The sequence below is a fragment of the Elgaria multicarinata genome, chromosome 3 (assembly GCF_023053635.1).
Source record: "Elgaria multicarinata webbii isolate HBS135686 ecotype San Diego chromosome 3, rElgMul1.1.pri, whole genome shotgun sequence".
NCBI classification, from domain to species: domain Eukaryota; kingdom Metazoa; phylum Chordata; class Lepidosauria; order Squamata; family Anguidae; genus Elgaria; species Elgaria multicarinata.
This window is the reverse complement of record NC_086173.1, coordinates 38813110-38832796: the sequence shown is the minus strand read 5'-3', so window position 1 is coordinate 38832796 and position 19687 is coordinate 38813110. Positions and strand designations below refer to the sequence as shown.

The 19687-nt window shown below is 41.0% G+C and overlaps 1 protein-coding gene across 2 annotated transcripts in view; it reads left to right on the top strand.

Moving 5' to 3' along the window:
* Nucleotides 1-6973, top strand: part of PITPNC1 (phosphatidylinositol transfer protein cytoplasmic 1) — a 145568-nt gene extending 138595 nt beyond the window's left edge. Inside the window, exon 8 of one of the 2 annotated variants that reach the window (XM_063120030.1) lies at nucleotides 958-6973. In XM_063120030.1, coding sequence (XP_062976100.1) covers nucleotides 958-1217 — 260 coding nt within the window. In that variant the 3' untranslated portion in view covers nucleotides 1218-6973. The remainder of the gene's footprint in view (nucleotides 1-957) is intronic. The other variant, XM_063120031.1, reaches the window with a different exon arrangement.
* The last annotated feature ends 12714 nt before the right edge of the window (nucleotides 6974-19687 follow it).

Here is a 19687-nt window from a genome sequence, read left to right as displayed (position 1 = left end):
GGTGGGACAATAAACAAAGTGATATAATTCTACTTCTTTTGAAACCACCAGCAGCTTTACAATTGACTTTAATTGGAACTGCATCTATTTGGTAAAGATCTAATTATTTAAAGGTGTGTCTTTAATAACATGGGGTTGGATCCAGATTTAGTCAGAGTAGACCTATTTAAATCAATGGCACTTAATTTAGTCATTACTAAGAGTCCCATTGATTTCAATGGATTTACTCTAAGTAGGATCTAACCTGCCGTATTCTTTGGAAGGAGCTCAATAGACATAGTCTGCCATGCAAATAAAAATGGGGATACTTCAGCAATGAAGCTTACCTCATAATACAGAAAACTACTGTGAGTTATATGACATTGGCACCCTAAAAAATTATATTGGAATATTTGTGTGCAGCTCTATCATAACATATCTATATGGGAGCTCACATCAGTTGTTTCATAAGCCTGCCTTAAGCACCTGTTTGCTGATGCAAAGAGCTTCTGTCCACTAGATTAAGGGAACTATAATACAAGTAAAGAAATAATTAATGGTTTGCCTGTGTTGGATTATAATTCAAGGCCTAATGCATATTCGATTTTAATGCATATTTTATCCTTGTTTGAGTGAGGACAGACACAAATATAACATTGATAGAAGAAACCCAAAATGGACAGAAATAGATGACTTAATTATGGTACCAACATGAGAAAGGATTTACTTCCAAGTCTCAAAAGTTCAGTATACTTTGGGTGGTCAGCTGAATAGTGGTGTCTGAAATGTGGCCCCTGAAATTTCAGTGGCCAGTTCTGATCATGATGGCCAGAGTTTCTCTTAACTTTGGAATTCTAAGACATACCTATTCATACTGGGATGGGAATCCATCCTTAGGACTAGCACCTGAGCAAAAATTCGCAATTAACTTGTTCACAGTTCTAACATCAGTCTATCTTTCTTCTCTTCTCATTGAAGACATGACTATGGATGAAGTCCGAGAGTTTGAACGAGCAACTCAGGAAGCCACCAACAAGAAAATTGGGATCTTCCCTCCTGCAATATCAATCTCTAATGTCTCCCTCCCTTCTTCAATCCGCAGTGCTCCTTCTAGTGCTCCGTCTACACCTCTATCCACAGAGGCACCTGAATTCTTAACACTTCCCAAAGACCGGCCGCGGAAAAAATCTGCCCCAGAAACTCTCACGCTGCCAGATCCAGACAAAAAAGCCCTCTAATCCCAGCATGTTTTCTAATGACAAGCCATGACTGACAGAATAGTATTTGCAAAGCTCATGGTTGTTGTTTTATTTAAACATTTTTTATTGGTCTGGAAGTATGCCTTCCCCACTCCACTCCCCGCACCCTACTCAGGCTTGTCCCTTAAACTAGTTAGCTAAATGCATGCAAGAACATAATTCATGTGCTCTGATTCCCAAACTAAAGCTCTAAGCCATATGACAGATGTTGCTATCAACACAAAATGAAATTGCTTGCAAAATCAATCTCTTTGTAGCATCTGTAATAAAAGATATTCTCATATATAGAATAACAATATTTATGACTGAAGATGTTATAAGAAATTAATCAAGCTGGCAAGGACACTTCTAGAGAATGAAGTCCTATTTAGAGACAGGTTCAAATGACATTTCTCATTTCAAGCCATTCTATCTCAATTTCTAAAATCCTTTTTACTCTCAGGCCAAGTGCACCTTAAGGTAAACCTTTGAACTGCTATTCGCTGATCAACACTTGAATACCAACAGTAATTATTCAGATTCCAGTTTTACTGAATACAAACTCAGGATTTGGAGTATAGCTAATGCACACTTTAAGCGCTTCAAAATTAAAGAACCAGTGTGCTATCGCTCTGGGTGTAAGTCATTATACTTATTTTGAGTCCCTTGAACTATTTGTATCTTCCAGAAAATTTGTAACTCCTTTTTATTGTGTGCTGTTGTATAGCTTTTCTATGTTGGTATTTGAGAGTCTTGTTGCAGGGAGAAAAATGGGAATACAAGCAATGAAATAGTTTACAACGCCTAAATGAGAAGAGGCTGTCCAAACCTGAGGCTGACATGATTAATTCCTAACTCAATGATTGATTCAAGCCCTCAGAATTCCTATGAAGGCTGCTAAAAGTCATGATCCAAATCCCATTAAAACTCAAAGGAAAAAATCAGTCCATTTTTCACAAGATTGTGAGCAGGCATTAAGCCTTTCTAGCCTATAAAATTTCTCCTTCTGCTAATGATAGAGAAGAATGCTCAGCAACTGATTTGATGTTTCACAGAAAGAGGCCATGTTAGCCTGTTGCAGAAAAAAACAACAGTCTTGTGGCAGCTTAAAGACTAGCAAATATTAATCATAATAAAATGCAGTAGCCTTTATTAACTAGCATATTAACTAGCATATGTTAATCATAATAAGATGCCACAAGACTCTGTTGATTTGAATGATCTCTTCAATGTAAGAGAATGTGCCTATGTGAAGTAGGGGTAGGGGAATAATGGGCATACCCTGGGACAAATCAAGATTTCTGAGGGGCATTCCCTAGAACTCAGTTATCAACCCACTTGTTCCTCAGCTTGTGAGGAAAGAGACACGAATGCTGGAAAACGTAGCAGCAGGAGGAAGGCAAACAGGAAAGGCAGTCTCTTAAGCTTGCTCGCTTCCTTTGCTGTATCTTCTGTATTGCATGTGACAGTGGGTCTCTTCAGATCAGATGAAAACAACAGATTATTTTAATTGGTAACGCCTTTGTTTCATTCTGGTACCAGAGGCAGGTAGAACAGTTGGGGTGTGTGTGTGGAATAAGTGAACACAATCATATAGATTCGTTATGAGTTTTAAGATCTCCCCCAAAATGGCCCCACTTACAGCACTTTCAGTAGGTAGGGAAACACACCATCCATTCAGGTGACTGAGTTAACAGTAATTAGCAGACTGGGATAAGGTGAACAATCAATATATGCCCCAAAACTGGATGTTTAGGTCAGACACAAGCTCCCATGCTGAAAATCCATTGTCAAGACAATCGTGCATTGGGATGCTGAGTGCTGAATAATATTCTGAAAGGAGCTCTAAAGAGCGATACTACTTCATCAAAACTGGTGGTGGGGTATATAAGTTCAAGGGTGTGAGAAGCCCAGTTTCAGCTCTCAGTGTATGGACCAACAGGAGATAGTGGGCTGGTTCATACAAGCACCTCAGTCCACCATGGCTTATTTAAGCCACAGTTGAATGTAGTGTGTGCCAGCAGCCATTTTGTATATTAAAACCCTGGTGTGGAGTTGCCATGGTTTGTCATGCCATTCAAACCCAGGTGGCAGGGGTTGTTTGAGTGTTAACCCTCAAATAACCCATGATCTGTTGGACAACATGATAAACCATGGCAACCCCTGCCAGAGGCTGAATATTCAAAATGGCCACCGATACTGTAATTCATTGTGTCTTATTTAAGCCATAGTGGGTTACAGTGATTGTGCAAACCCAGTCAATACTGTAACTGCAGATTATTAAATTCAAGTGGAGGGGAAAGAAACCTTGTGTAAATTAGCTACCTACATATAACAATTGAAAGACAAATCTCGATCCAGTCCTCGTTTTACAGAACACAACAGCACTACGAAAGACGTGTGGCAATCACCTAAATATGGGTTTCTTCCAGAAGCAAAGCAGCCTGCTCTCCATTTCCTGAACTATTTCTTTCATATTAAAATTCTCTCCAACAGGGAAGACAGAATTTAAGAGGATGTTCTTTTGGCTATGGTAAAGAAGGAGAATTACAGTATCTCTTGTACCCTGTCAGACATTTGGGAAAGAGATAAAATCTCACTGGCTTGTTGGTCTTCAATCAGCCTTCAATTTCATGAGATCCAGTTACTTCCCCATATCACAATTTACCAAATATTTTTTTAAAATAATAATAATAAGGTGCCCTTTCTTGTCCTGAAATAACTGTCCTTCCATTGTCCAACTGTTGAGGACACAATTGAGGACAAAACTGCATTTAATCCTTAACCATTTCCTTTTGCTAATGTTCTTAGTAACTAGCCCTTTCCGACCTATATCAGGCCTTGCAGAGTGGTGAATATGTCATGAACTTGTAGTGAAATTATACCCTTGTACTCTCAGAGGCATATAGAAATATACATACAGACCTCAGGGTGTTAAAAGAAACCGTCTTTGAATAATGGAAAATAAGTTAGTGAATACATTCCTAGTAAAGCATGGTAGCATGATTTAAATCCCCCGTCAAGTTCCAAGTGGTTTTTGTTTAAATAGATGCAAAGCTGTATATTTTGAGGGGTAGTTTTTGTCATGGAGGTTGGGGTGTGATGGGAGAATGGGATGTACTGTGTGGATTTGAAAGCTTCAAAGACCCAGTAGTTCTAATTCAGTACTTGATACACCCACCACTTAGCTTCATGCCTTCTCTCAGTTATCGTTCATATTCTCATATTCCACAACACGCTGATGTTCTATGTAATATCTTTGTTTCTTATTATCACATGCAATTTTTTTTGCTTTGCTTTGTTATTGTTATATAAACCTACTATGAATCAGCATATAGCTATAGTTAACAGACATGTGTACTACTACCAATTTAATTGTGATAATTTCTGTAGGCCTAGAAATATATGTTGCCTTCCTCCTTTAGACGGTTTTGCACAAATTAATGACAAGACATTAAACAGCTTTATTGTGTTGGTTTATTTTAAACCATCTCACTTCCTACTGTATTATTGTTACTTTGGCTTGGGAATAAGATCAGGCATTTGTGTAAATGAATAATGTATCTTAAGAAGATACTAGTTAAAAGACTTCATAGTGCAAACCAGAAACAGGAAGATAATAGCATGCGATGGAAAAATAATAATGGACTTTTCTATGATACCTCCTTTACTTAATGCTCTGGCTATAAGCATTTTTTCAACTAGATGTGCTATCAAAATTTGGTGCTTAATGAATAGACACAAAAAGTTTGATTCTATTGCATGTCTAAATGATGGCTAGCACAATCCTTATCTGCCTCCTGCACTCTGTCTTTATACTGGTGGGGGGCTAACAGAAATTAAAATGTTACTTTTTAGGGGAATAGCTATGACAATATAACCTATGCTTTTCATGGTCTGCACTAGAATCCTCTGTCATATTCTGTCTTCCCTCACTGCTTTTGCCATTAGGTTATCAAATTTTTAACAACTTTTTCTTTTCTTTTCATGCTATGACATTTTTTAAATATTTCCAACGTGAGAATAAGTAAATTAAATTCCTAGCATATTTTTGTTGCACTAATATGTCTTTTATACAAAAAAAGGTTTGGCTGGATTTCACTGCTGGTTTGTCTGAATTAATTTGTACAAAATCTGTTGTATATTTTTAGAGGTGTTTCTGAGGAACAGACAGACATGTAGATGTTTATATTATTTGTTTTGTGGAACAAAGTGGCACTCTCTTTAAAGTGTGGTGCAGCAAAGCAAAACTGGAGTATTATTACATTACGGTGATGTGGTTCCTTTGCCCTTTTTTGTGAATAGCAAGTTGTATATGTTGAAACACTGCTAGGGAAGATAAATTAGGAGGTGTATATTCTGAAAATAACCTTTCCTATGTGTAAGATAGATTCTTGAAATTGTCAGCTTTAAACTCCCAATCTTGACATATTCAGGCAAAGTATTCATTGAAGTGCTTACTTAAAGCTGTACCTTGCGAATCTTAGTAATGATGGCTCAACACTGCTGTGCATGCATCAATTACGTTTGCCAAGTAACATGTGGATGATATACAGATGCCTTTAAAATCATGTACCTGTATTGGGAAACCTTGATTGGACTCAAGGGTGTTTAAAGACTATGTTATCAACACGTGTTTACTATGGGAAACACCCATTATACACATACAAATTGTGTTTGTCAATAACATATCAAGTTGCTGTAGGATAAAGTTGAGCCCTGTTGCTCTTCGCATCTGAGCAGCCATAACTCCTGCTAGTAACATTGACTTCATGATTGTATATTAAATCTACATCATCTTCCAGGCTGTGGTCCTGCAGGACAAGACCATTCAAGTGGCGCTTCTCCAAAATAGACAGCTCTGGAAATTGCATCTTCAATCAGTTTTCCTTATTCAGATGATGTTTTATCATTTAAAAGCTTTGTTAATGTGAGAATAGAAAACAAATGTTATGTTGTTTTAATTTGAATAGTAATGAGCGCTACACTCATGTAATAACACTTTGGCTTTGATCCAAAAGTGCTCCTTTACAAGCAGAAGGTTTTCACTGATCCCCTCCTACCACTGTATCCCCCCATAGCATAACCCATATCCTTCTGGAGGTTCCCAGGACATATGGGGTTCTGAAGTGGAAAGCAGGGGTAGGAAGGCCCCATTGGGGAAACTGAATTCCTTTCATGCAGCTTTGGATCCAGGCAATTGTGGTTTGCTGCACTGAAATTTTAAAACACATCAAATGTATTCATTTAAAATACATCACATGTATTTATATCAGCCAGTAAATGCAATAGGGGAGGACACATGAACTTGTCAATAGGAACTTTCCAACTGTCATTATTCAGACTTTATTTAGATGTCTTGTTTCATAAAGGCTTGAAGCTAAACTACTCTTAATTGTTTTTCCCCTTGTGTGGACAGCATGGTCTTTGAATTACAGTTGTCTCTGATTTTTGAATGTTACTTATAGAGATGAGTTTTTATTTCATTTCTGTGCCAATCCTTGTGACTTTGAATGTTGTGTATAATATTAGTGGTTTTGCTGATAGGAGTAGTGTTATGTTGGTTAGATGAGCTAGTTCCATGAAAGAAGGACCAAGTGACCCAAGTTAAACAATGCAAGGCTAAGTAGAAGGATCTGAGTCTCATAGTTACCATGCACACCACTTAATTGTTGCTTTTTCAGTTATTTATTATTGTTGTTTTTAAAATGGCCTTTTCTTACATTCTGTTGTAAATAAACTACCGATCAATCTTTCCAAGGCTGTTTGTTTTCTTTCTTTGAATTCATGCAACAAGATCCAGATCACTCTACATTGATAAATTTTCCCTCTTCAAATCTGGTTTATGGAAGCGTGAACTATGCAAGGTAACACCAGGTTAACTGAACATTATAGAACAGAATCCTGGATGAGAAGGATTATCTAGATCCATTTCAATCTGGCTTCAGACCTGGTTATGGGACAGAAACCCTCTGATTGCAAATAGCTGACTGTTTAATTTGGAACTGAGCACTAAGATGATACTCTGCTGGTTCTCAGTGCAAGGCCTGGGGAAACTGAATGCTTCCTATAATATTTTATACGTATTATCAATGAATTCTGAGGAGCCCTCTGAGATGGAGACATCAGCTTGGTTCTGCAGTTATTGGTAAGTCACAATCAAAGACCCTGTGTCAGGTTGTTTCCATTGATTATTCCATTTAGTCATTTGTAAAGAAATTCAGATGGGTGAGAATTCAAGTTTTAAAACAGCTGAATATATTATGAATGCCTTATATGGAGTCAGACCATTGATTTATCTAGCTCTACTCCGACCAGAGATGGCTCTCTAGGGTTTTAGGCAGATAGTCTTTTCTAACACATGATACTTGAACTTTTTTTAACTGGAGATGCTAGCGATTGAACTTGGGACCTTGTGCATGAAAAGCATGTGCTCTGTCACTGACCTCCGATGTTTTTCTGTGGAAATCCTTTTGTGTTGATCATTTACAGCTTCTCCCCTCTGGTTGCTTTTTTGTGTAAAATGCATTGTTTGCATAGAGAACTGGAGTGGTTTGTGCCATCCTATCAGAAAAGTGACTAAATGGAGACACCCTATTCTCATTTCTACTCTTCTTGCTGCAGTAACATTTCCATGATTTTTGGACAAAGGTTCATAATCATTAAAACAATCCATGGGGAAACCATTAATCAAAAAAGGCCATAAATGCAAGTTTACATTTACCTGGTAAGCTGGGAAAGGCCCAGACAGACCTGAGGAAGTACCAGAGCCAGTACTAAGAATGCCTATCCTGAACGCTAACCTCAGAAGATGTTGGGGCATGGAGCAGAGCTGCCTCTGAAGAGTTCAAAGTCAGACAGAATTGTGCAGGAGTAAATAATCCTTGAGATTCCCTGAACACAAACTATGTAGAATTTTAAAGGTGGTAACTAGCTCTTGGGCTCAGAAACTAATCAGGAGTCAACTGCAGTTTGAGTAACACCAGAATAATATGTTCTGAAGAACAGATTTCTGCTGACAATGCCTATTCTACAGAGTTTTAGCTTCCAAACACTCTTCAAATGCAACCCCATGTAGAGCAACCAGCAATAGTTTTAACCTGAATGTGAAAAGCACTCCAGATACCGCAGTGTGATGATTCAGGAGCAAGTCTGGGTCCAGATCCTTCACAGGGAGTGCTATTTCATCCAGAACAGACTGAACACATTCCTGTGATCAAATGCATCTCTATCTTAACTTGGTACCAAACCCTAGATGTGACAAGGCAAACATTTTTTCACATGTCTTCCCCATATAGAAGGGGTGAGGAGGGAGTTGAACTCTTCTCCTACCCTTTGCCTTGACACCTTATGCTCTAACCCTTCACACTCTTTTCTCCTAGCCAGGCTCCAATTTTATAAGTAAAATGACAGGTAAGATGTCAAGATTTGTATTTTAGTTTAACTTATTTTTAAAGGGGAAATCATTTTATTCATAAATAAATAAAAATAAAGTACTTAAAATGTTCCATATCTACAAAGCAGATATGGGGCATGTCTACACAAAGGGTTTGGCCCGGGTTAGCTTCGCATTAGTGGCACATCATCTACATGACGCAGCCGCCATTGCGAAGCTATCTGGGGGCAAACTCTGGAAACTCCACTCCAAAAAAGTTGGGCACTTACCCTGACTTTTTTGGCAGTGGAGCCCATGGCACCCCCTGATTGATCACCATAGGCAGACCTGCTCCTGTAAAAGTAAAATAATAATAATAATAAAAGGGGAGGAAGGAGAATAATGGGCCGTTCCTCCCCCCTTTTTAATTTTATTATCTGTAGCTCCACCGCTGTGCAGATACAGATAATGAAAATAAAAATAAAAAATGGGGGGGGGGGAAGGAACCAGCAGCCAGAGGGAGGAGAGGAGAGCTGGTTCACCCTGAGTCTCTGCCCCCTCTCCAAACGTCCTCCCTCTGGCTGCCTGTTCCTCTCCCCCCCCATTTCTTTTTAGTTTTATTATCTGTATCTGCGCAGCTGCGGAGATAGATAATAAAATAAAAAGGGGGGAGGAACGCCCTTGTTCCTCTCCTCCCCCCAGCCTGGTGTTTTGTTTTGTTTTACTTTTAAACACTGGGAAAGTTCGCATTTGCATTCCTTCCCATGTAAATGTCAGGAAGGAACTCAAGTGCGGACACAACGCGCCTCATGGCGCCAAAGCACCACTGTAAAGGCAGGCCAAGGTTTTGAGATTTGTAGATTTCAAAGAAATATAATTTCAAACACTTCCCAGTGTTGCTGGGAAGTGTTGCCAGTGTGTAGAGCAGTGGTTCTTAACCTTTTTGGTGTCACACCTCCCTTGTGAAAAATCTTGTGACCCACGCCTCCCATGTGTTAACGGCCCAAAATTTAGGCTTAGGCAGAACGAGTTTGCATTTTTTAGTTGTCTCTGGACTAAAAAAAAAAGCATATTCAATGAAAGGAACACAAACACAAGCAATGAATAGTTTTATAGCCGACTGTGGAGGAGTCTTGTTTGTTTGTTTGTAAACCACCCCTCAGCACTTGGAAGATCCCAGCCGCACAATCCAATCAAGTTTAGGGAGAAGAGGCCTATGCTGGGAGTTGTAGGCTAGGGTGACCATATGAAAAGGAGGACCGGGCTCCTGTATCTTTAACAGTTGCATAGAAAAGGGAATTTCAGCAGGTGGCATTTGTATATATGGGGAACCTGGTGAAATTTCCTCTTCATCACAACAGTTAAAGCTGCAGGTGCCCTGCCCTCCTTTAAATCTGGTCACTCTAGTATAGCTCCTGCAGCTTTAACTGTTGTGAGGAAGAGAGAATTTCACCAGGTTCTCCATTTATACAAATGACACCTGCTGAAATTCCCTTTTCTATGCAACTGTTAAAGATACAAGAGCCCTGTCCTCTTTTTCATATGGTCACCCTATTGTAGGCCTTTTCCCCTGTGCTCCTAGGTGAGCAGTTGGAGACCACATGACCTCACCCTCTCCAAACAGCATTCAGATAGAACTCTTGGGCTGCTGCATTTTCAAGGGGCGCTTTTAAAAATATAAAAAAAATGAAAGAAGAAAAGAACAACTGCTTAAACTTCAAAAGGTGGAAACCCTGTCCCTTTCCCCAAGGAGAAATTCTCCGAAAATTTCTCCTTTCCCAAGCCTTTTTCTCCAGAGCTTTCGTTTTCCTCCCACCCCTCCACGAAATGCCAAAAAATGGAACAATCGACACTTTCGGCCCAGCTCAACTTTTTGCAATAAGCTGGGGGAAAAGTGACTTAGAACAAAGCAGTCACTTATGAAAGATTGATTGTTCTTCACAAACGCTAACGCATGTGTAGCAGGTAACGATAACTATGATAACGCACGTGGTGTACAAGTGAGCTACGTCATAGCTCCCAAGTTTAGTAGAAAGAAATAAGGTTGGGCCAAGCTGCGCTGCTATGTACTTGTAAAATAAACAATTTATAGTTGAGAGGCTGCTCACACCTCCCCTGGAGTCGGTCCAAACCTCCCCTGGGGAGGCGTACCCCACCAGTTAAGAACCCCAGGTGTAGTGGCTAAAGTGTTGGACTTGGAGTCAGGAGATCCGGGTTCTAGTACCCACTTGGCCATGGAAATCCCCTGGGTGACTTTGGGCCAGTCACAGACTCTCAGCCCAACCTACCTCACTGGGTTGTTATTGTGAGGATAACATGAAGAGGAGGAGGATTATATACGCCGCCTTGGGTTTCTTAGAGGAAAAAAGGCGGAATATAAATGCAATAAATAAAAATAAATAAGTGTATAAAACATGTTATACTCACAAAGGTGGCAAATATTGCTGTGAAATATTGCCATTAAAACAGCACTCTTCTGAAACAAACCATATGGTGTGCAAACTAGTTAAAGAAATAAAGGCAGAGTGCTTCCATAAGATACAACAAGCTTAATCCCAAGGGTTCTGGATAAACTGATTAGAACACAAATATATACTAAGGAAGATCCATCGTTTCAACTCAACATGGTTTCAAGAGCTCTGCACATATGTGTTCAATTGTGGACCTGTTTTTAGAAACTATATACTAGCCTTAGATCTAGTTACATTCAGTGACTAAGAACACGAGCCTATGCATGTTTAGACAGAAAAAAGCCAGCATGGTTGACCAGGGAATACTGGGATTTGTAGAACTTTTCAAATGTTGTAGAACATATTAAATGTAGACATCTGAAGCTCCATCCGATGAGCGTTTTACTGCATGCTAGTTACTGGGCACTCACGGATTGCTCACATGACGTCATCTGCCTCTCTCGCATCTTCCAGCCCTTCTGGCCTTCCTTCCACCGCAACCCACCCACCCCGAAAAAGTCTGGTTGCTGCTCTCTCCTACAGGACTGAATAGGCCTCATTACTTCCTGTTTTCAGGAAGCAACGTCGGAGCGACAATGGAGAAGCGACAGGAGCCGCGCATTTCTACCTAGATGTGATGGGGCTCCTGACCAGGGCCAGAGCTACACCAAGCAGGATATTACACTTTGAAAGCGGTTTGAAAACTGAATATGGAGTGTGTCCTGGGTCCCAGCAGTTGTCACTGCAGTCAAAAACAGTTTTAAAGCAGTAGTGTAGATCCTGCCCCTCACAGACAAAAGAATGAAATTTGTGTTTTATTTATTTATTTATTTATTTATTTATTACATTTTTATACCGCCCAATAGCCAAAGCTCTCTGGGCGGTTCACAAAATTTAAAACCATAGTAAAACAACCAAAAGGTTAAAAGCACAAATACAAAATACAGTATAAAAAGCACAACCAGGATAAAAACCATGCAGCAAAATTGATATAAAATTAAAATACAAAGTTAAAGCAGCAAAATTCAAATTCAAGTTAAAATTAAGTGTTAAAATACTGAGAGAATAAAAAGGTTTTCAGCAGTGTTGCAGTGTACTGTGATGGCACAACAATTTTGGGCCTTGCTAGACGAGGCCTTAGCGCGCTTTGAGGCCCGGTTTCCCTGCTGTGCGTCCAGATGACACACAGGGGAATCCGGGGTCAAGCCTGTGCGTCATCTGTGCTCAGACCTCCCCTTACTCGCGTGTAGCCGGGAAAAGCCATGGACTGGGCACAGCGCTCATATGAGCGTTGTGCCCATCGGGCCACAGGGATCCCGGGGCGGGGACATAGGGGGGGGGAGGCCGGACCGGCAGGAGAGGGAAATGGCGGAGGGTGACACGGGAGACGGGGAGGGATGGCGGAGGGCGACACGGGAGACGGGGAGGGATGGCGGAGGGCGACACGGGAGATGGGGAGGGATGGCGGAGGACGACAAGGGAGACGGGGAGGGATGGCGGAGGGTGACACGGGAGACGGGGAAGGATGGTGGAGGGCGACATGGGACAGGGACGGGGATGGGGAGGGAGGGCGGGGAAAGAGTGGGCAGGGGACAGGGGGCTTAATTAAAAAAAGGGGGGGCTTAAGTAAAAAAAAAAACCCTTACCTTCTCCGGAGTCTTCGGGGCACACGTGGCCCCTTTAACAAAAAAAATGGCCGCCGCTACAGGGCTTCCGCTTTCCCTGCGCGTCGGCCGTCTAGGAGGCGGGGCGGCGCGCAGTAAAGTTAGCGCGCCTTTGCCCCGCCTCCCTGCCAGCTTATCCGGCAGGGTCTAGCAAGGCCCTTTGTCTTTGGCAGTGAAATATGGAGAGCTTAAAAAGTGGCAAACAGCAACAGAGATGCTTCTGTATAGGAAAAATGTGCAGTCCACATGTTATATGACAACATTTTTAACAGTTTCCCAATATATATGATTGCCAGAGGGTTACACAACAATATTCAGCCAAACTGCCCGTTATATTTAATTTGAAAGAAAAATGTAAACTCTTTTATCTAAAAATAAGAATTGGGCCCCTACTAAAGTAAAAATTGTGTACTTGCAAATAATACTGATGATGATGAGGATGATGATAACTACAACAACACAACAACAACAACCCATGTTTAATTAAACTTCCCCTTCAGCCAGTTTTATCCGGCAAAGAAGCAATGTGTTTAATGTAAAAAATGTTTCTGAAATAACAAAAATACGTGCTTCTTTTCTGAAGCCTCTTCTGTTATCTGATGCAGTAGAACTCATCTACATTTAAATGAAACTTCCTTGGCATGATCAACCATCCATGTGACTGTTTGAAGAGCTGTGGGGAAAGCCACATTAATATACATAGGGATATACATAATGGATACCATCACCAAAGAAAATTCTAAGTCTGCTGTCTTACCCATACCTGCTTGGAAATATGTAGGGCAGCCTCACCAGATACAAAAGTGAAGCAGCCACTCTGCATGACAGGTTTTGAGCACAACTGACGGGCAAAAAAAAATGTTTATATTTTGTATTATATAAAAATAGCATTCCCAACTCACTATGTGCATGTGTTTAAAGTGTATATATTTGCTCCACCAAATTAACAGTTTCTGAAATGATTTTCCCCATCCCCTGATTGACCATTGAATTCTGCATGACGGCTTACTATCTTAGCTACTTTTAAAAATTTCTATGCAACCTTTCCTTCATTACCAATGCTCAGGGCACTGGACAACAACAATATGCACAAATCATAGCTATAAATAACAATCCCTAAACTAACATTATTAAAAACAATAGATAAAAAAAACCCTAAGAGTTTAAACTAGCAATTTAAAACGTCAGCCACTAACCTATTTTGAGCATAATTTGAGCCAGGGCTTAACGCTAAACTTGTTTCCATTTCCACAACTCAGCATGGAATATATGACATAATAAAGAAAAACATGCCTTTAAACATGTACCAGTGCTGCTTACTGTTGCTGCTAAGGAACCGTCAACATACTGCATGCTGCATCTAGGACAGAAAGAAACCCAGCCTAGAGGGGTTTCGTCCTAATCCCTCCAGGACAGCTGAAGTCCAGAAATTTATCATTTTATCCATAAGGAACTGAAAGTAACATTAAAGCTAAAATCCACAGGTGGGAGTTGGGATTTATTTTCCCTCATGGACCAGCATGGCTATCTTGTTGTTGTTTTTAATGTACATTAAATCTGAAATCCTATGCAAACATATACAGTGGGATTCCTGAATAAACATGCATATAATAAGGCATGAAAGGCTGCCAGTTCTCAAACAGTTCTGCTACAACCACTCCCACCCATTCAACTGAGCCTTAAAGAGCCTCAATACAACTCTCCGTGGACTGGGCTGCAAATCAATGTAGGTTTGCACTGTATATTTTTCTCTATTCATATTCTGTTAAATGTTTCATGTAACTGCAATCCTTCTCTGAAGTGATTTGAAGATTATAAACAAAATGAAAGTCCTGAGGTAACATAGTGGATAAAAGACAACATACTGCCTGCAAATTGGGAGTCTCCAGGTTGAATCTCAGCTTTGCCCTGAACTCACTTAAGTGGCATTAGTCTCTCAGTCTCAGTCCCACATCTGCAATATGGTGACAATAACACTGACGTAACTTACAGAGCCGTTGGAAGGATTACAAGCTAATGTTTGTTTGTTTATTTATTTATTGCATTTATATCCTGCCTTTTTTCCTCTAAGGGACCCAAGGCGATGTACATAATCCTCCTCTTCCTCTCCATTTTATCCTCACAACAACAATTCTGTGAGGTAGGTTGGGCTGAGAGTCTGTGACTGACCCAAAGTCACCCAGTGGGTTTCCATGGCTGGGTGAGGAGTAGAAACCAAACTCAGCTGGCAAGGGCCAATAAGAGCGTAGCCACAACAGGACCACTGAGAAGCAAGAGGGAGGTCATTGGCATGCTTGAGGGGACCCCAACATTTGCAAAAGTACAATATTTTATTTTAAATAGCCCAAAGAGGACTGAGCATGGTCAGTGGCCAGATTGAGAACAGTTTGAGACATGGAATGGTATCAGTTGAGGCAAGGGGGAAAGGAAAATTGAGGGCAGAAAAAGAGAAAATTTACCCACTGAGGCCCCTGCCAGCTTATAGTAATTTAGGTTATAGGGTTGCCTTTCCTATCTCCAGAAGTGTGTGCACCTTGCCTACGGGTATATAGCTATAAAATAACTCGGGTTCAGGGCTGACAACCCACTACCGCAAGCAGGGAAAGGTGTGTGTATGGGGGGATGTGTGTCCTTTATTCCATCCCCATTTCTAAAACTCACCCTCTTCCTCTGAAGCTTGAACAGCACTAAAAGACTCCTCTTCCAGGCTGTTTGGAGCTTTGAATCAGAGCATTTCTCTTAGCAGTTGGAGATGCAGGCTCCACTTGTTATTACTATTATGATTTCAAGGCCCAAACAGGCAGTCCGTTACTGATGCTCCTACGTGAACCGCCCAGAGAGCTTTGGCTATTGGGCGGTATAAAAATGTAATAAATAAATGTCCATTACTGATGTTCCTTTACAGCAGAGGCAGGTAACCGCTTTTGGTCCAGGGACTGGATTACCCTCCTGGATCACACCAATGAGTTGGATGAAGGCAAGGGGCTCTTGCAAATGCTAACCAAATCAGGCACCTTCTTCCTGGGTCACTTGTGTCCCTAATTGCCCATGAGCAGCACATGAAGCACTGGCCGAGTGATGCATTGGAATCTCCATGTTACCATATTTCTTCAATTCTAAGACTATTATTATTATTATTATTATTATTATTATTATTATTTATATAGCACCATCAATGTACATGGTGCTGTACAGAGTAAAATAGTAAATAGCAAGACCCTGCCGCATAGGCTTACATTCTAATAAAATCATAATAAAACAATAAGGAGGGGAAGAGAATGCAAACAGGCACAGGGTAGGGTAAACAGGCACTGGGTAAGGTAAAACTAACAGTATAAAGTCAGAACAAAATCAAGTTTTAAAAGCTTTAGGAAAAAGAAAAGTTTTTAGCTGAGCTTTAAAAGCTGCGGTTGAACTTGTAGTTCTCAAATGTTCTGGAAGAGCGTTCCAGGCATAAGGGGCAGCAGAAGAAAATGGACGAAGCCGAGCAAGGGAAGTAGAGACCCTTGGGCAGGCGAGAAACATGGCATCAGAGGAGCAAAGAGCACGAGCGGGGCAATAGTGTGAGATGAGAGAGGAGAGATAGGAAGGAGCTAGACAGTGAAAAGCTTTGTAGGTCAACAGGAGAAGTTTATATTGGATTCTGAAGTGAATTGGAAGCCAATGAAGAGATTTCAGCAGTGGAGTAACATGGTCAGAGCGGCGAGCCAAAAAGATGATCTTAGCAGCAGAGTGGTGAACAGAAACCAACGGACTGATGTGAGAAGAAGGAAGGCCAGTGAGAAGAAGGTTGCAGTAGTCCAACCGAGAAATAACCAATGCATGAACAAGAGTCTTGGCAGAAGAGACAGACAAAAATGATCGAATCCTGGCAATATTATACAGGAAAAAACGACAGGATTTAGCTACTGCCTCAATATGAGGAATAAAGGAGAGCGAGGAATCAAATATAAAGCCAAGACTACGAGCTTCCTTGACTGGAGTAAGTGTAACATCATTGACAGTAAGAGAGAATGAGAGATGAGGAGAAGGTTTAGGAGGAAAAACAAGCAATTCAGTCTTTGCCATATTGAGTTTCAAACGACGATGAAGCAACCAAGCTGAGATATCTGAAAGACATGCCGAGATACGATCGTGAACATCAGGAGAAAGATCCGGAGAAGAAAGATATAATTGTGTATCATCGGCATACAGATGATATTGGAGGCCATGAGATTGAATAAGATTACCCAAGGGCAACATGTATAAAGAAAACAACAGCGGACCAAGCACCGAGCCTTGGGGAACCCCTACTGAAAGGGGAAAAGAAGAAGACGAGCTGCCATTAGCCAACACGCTGAAAGAGCGACCCGCTAGATAGGAGGCAAACCAGTTATAGACAGAGCCACAAAATCCAAGGTCATGAAGGGAATCTAAAAGAAGATCATGATCAACCGTGTCAAAGGCTGCAGTTAGATCAAGGAGAATAAGAACGGAATAATGGCCTTTAGACTTGGCAGTAAGAAGATCATTGGTAATCTTAGTAAGGGCTGTTTCAGTGGAATGCAAAGGACGGAATCCAGATTGAAAAGGATCCAGAGCAGAGTTACTAGATATAAACATCTCTAAAAACGGGGTGCGTCTTAGAATCACGGGTGTGTCTTAGGTTTTTTTTTTTTCTGTTGGTGGTACTGAAATTAGTGTGCATCTTACAATCGAAGAAATGTGGTATATCTAATCAGAGATAGTAAACACGGGGATTCCTCTCTCCTGCTTCCTCCCCAGGCCTCCAGGTTAGAGGGAAGGGCCCATGGAGGGTGCCCAACCCTACGCAAATCAGATTGCACACTTCTATGGGCTGGAACCTGGGCCAGAAGTTGCTGACCCCTGCCTTAAAGGTTATGGTGCACCACTTGCCATATCCTGGGGGGGTGGGGGCAGTTGCACAAAAGTAAAGTACCAACATTTGTGCAGGTATTCTGGTAGGAATGTTTTGTCTTTCTGTCTAGCATTGTCCCTGCCTTCCTTTGTGAGCATTTTTATTTGCTTTCTTTAACAGTGTATAAGCATGATTACACCTGTGCCTCCATTCCCTAGATACCATGCTTGTTTTAGCATATCAAAGAGCCTGCCGTGTGACAGAGAATTACTTCTGCTTAAGCAGAGATGGTCACCAATTCCCCACTTCAAAAAAAACACAAAAAAACCAACCCTGAATAAATAGGGTTGAAGGACCATCCAGAACAACTTTTGGGGAATGTGAGGAGCTATAGACAAAGTGGAATTAGGGGTAGGATTTGCCACACATGCAGAAGAATTTTGGGATCTAAGCCATTGTTTTTCCAGAACTAATCCTGGCTGTTTCACCATCATTTGTTGTTTATTCGTTCAGTCGCTTCCGACTCTTCGTGACTTCATGGACCAGCCCACGCCAGAGCTTTCTGTCGGCTGTTGCCACCCCTAGCTCCCAGCTATTTCATGATAGCATTTCACCCTCTGTTCCTCTTTTTTTTTTATGCTCAACTGTTCCTCTTTTTTTTCTATGCTCAACTACACATATATGTGATTATAAAAATGTGATTATAAAGGAGGGGGGAATAAAAAAAAACCAAGTCCACAACTGCAGTAATAGGGGGGAAAGCACATGTTTATGGGAAGTACACCAAAAATTCTTTCTGCAGCAAGAGGGACAAAGTAAACAAGCGTACTGGTCTAGTAACAAACAATAAACTATCCCTCCCACAGTTAGTGCTATGAGTCAACCCATCAAGTAGATTCAAAATATTGAATTTCATATAATTTCAAAAGTTCCAAAATGGGAAAACAAGAGTTAAAAGATGGAATACTGCAGAACATCTAACACTGAAGTTTAACATACATTTATTATAGTATAAGCTTTCATGGAGCTGAGTCCAAATGCTCTAACATTTTAATCTGGTCACCTGTATTGCTTAATGTTACATGAATTAATCTGTGGGCAAAGGTTTGTTTATATACTATGGGCATGCTCTTTCCATGTAGGGCAATATGTGTAGTGTAGTGGTTAAGTGTTGGACTGGGACTCAGGAGACCCAGATTTAAGCCCCCACTCAGCATCAAGCTCACTAGATGACTTTGGGCCAGTCTCAGCCTACCCTACCTCACAGGGTTGTTGTGAGGATAAAAATGGAGGAAGAGGATTGTGTAAGCCACCTTGGGTTCCTTGCAGGGGGGAAAAAAGACAGAATATAAATCTTATAAATGAATAAAAAATGAAAATGGAGATGTCTGTAATTTTAATGGGGTTTTGTTGTTATAAGCCATCTTGAGGCTGCCAATGTGGTTTAATGGTTAGTATTGGATTATGACCAGAAAGACCAAAAATCTCCACGCTGCCTGAAGAGGCATGGATGACCTGGGGGCAGTCACTCTCTCACTCAGCCTAGCCTGCCTCACAGGGTTGTTGTGAGGATAGAACAGGCATGAAAATAACTATGAACATCACTGTGAGCTGTTTAGAGGAAGAAAAGGATGAAAAGATGATTGCATCAATTTTGGCTCCCCTATGCTTATGCTGCCCTGTCCAGTTCCTTACATAGTTAAAAAAAATGTGCCTGCCCACATGTAAGGTCTGACCCTTGTGCTCCTCATCCTCAGACAGGGATGCCATATTCGTGGGCTTGAACTCTGAATCGCTGGGTTCTCTCCTTTCCTGTAGCTCCTGCCAATTATTAAAACTAGCTTCGTAGCCACACTTCCTTCTCTTCGCAGCAGCGCCAGCCAGGTCAGAATTATATAACCTTCACCACCACCACGGGGCGGCTCACTAGTCTAGACCAGTCCTGTGTCACCTCTTTTTGTCTATAGATGGCGCTGCAGCGTTTCCAGCTGCGGAAAATAACGCCTATGTGCCGCTTATTTTTCCGTCTCAGTCGTTCAAATTCCCGCCCCTTCCTTTTCAAACTTGGAGGGAGGGGAAAATGGCTCTTTCTAGCGCAGGCGCATTTCATTTTTCCGGCTGCC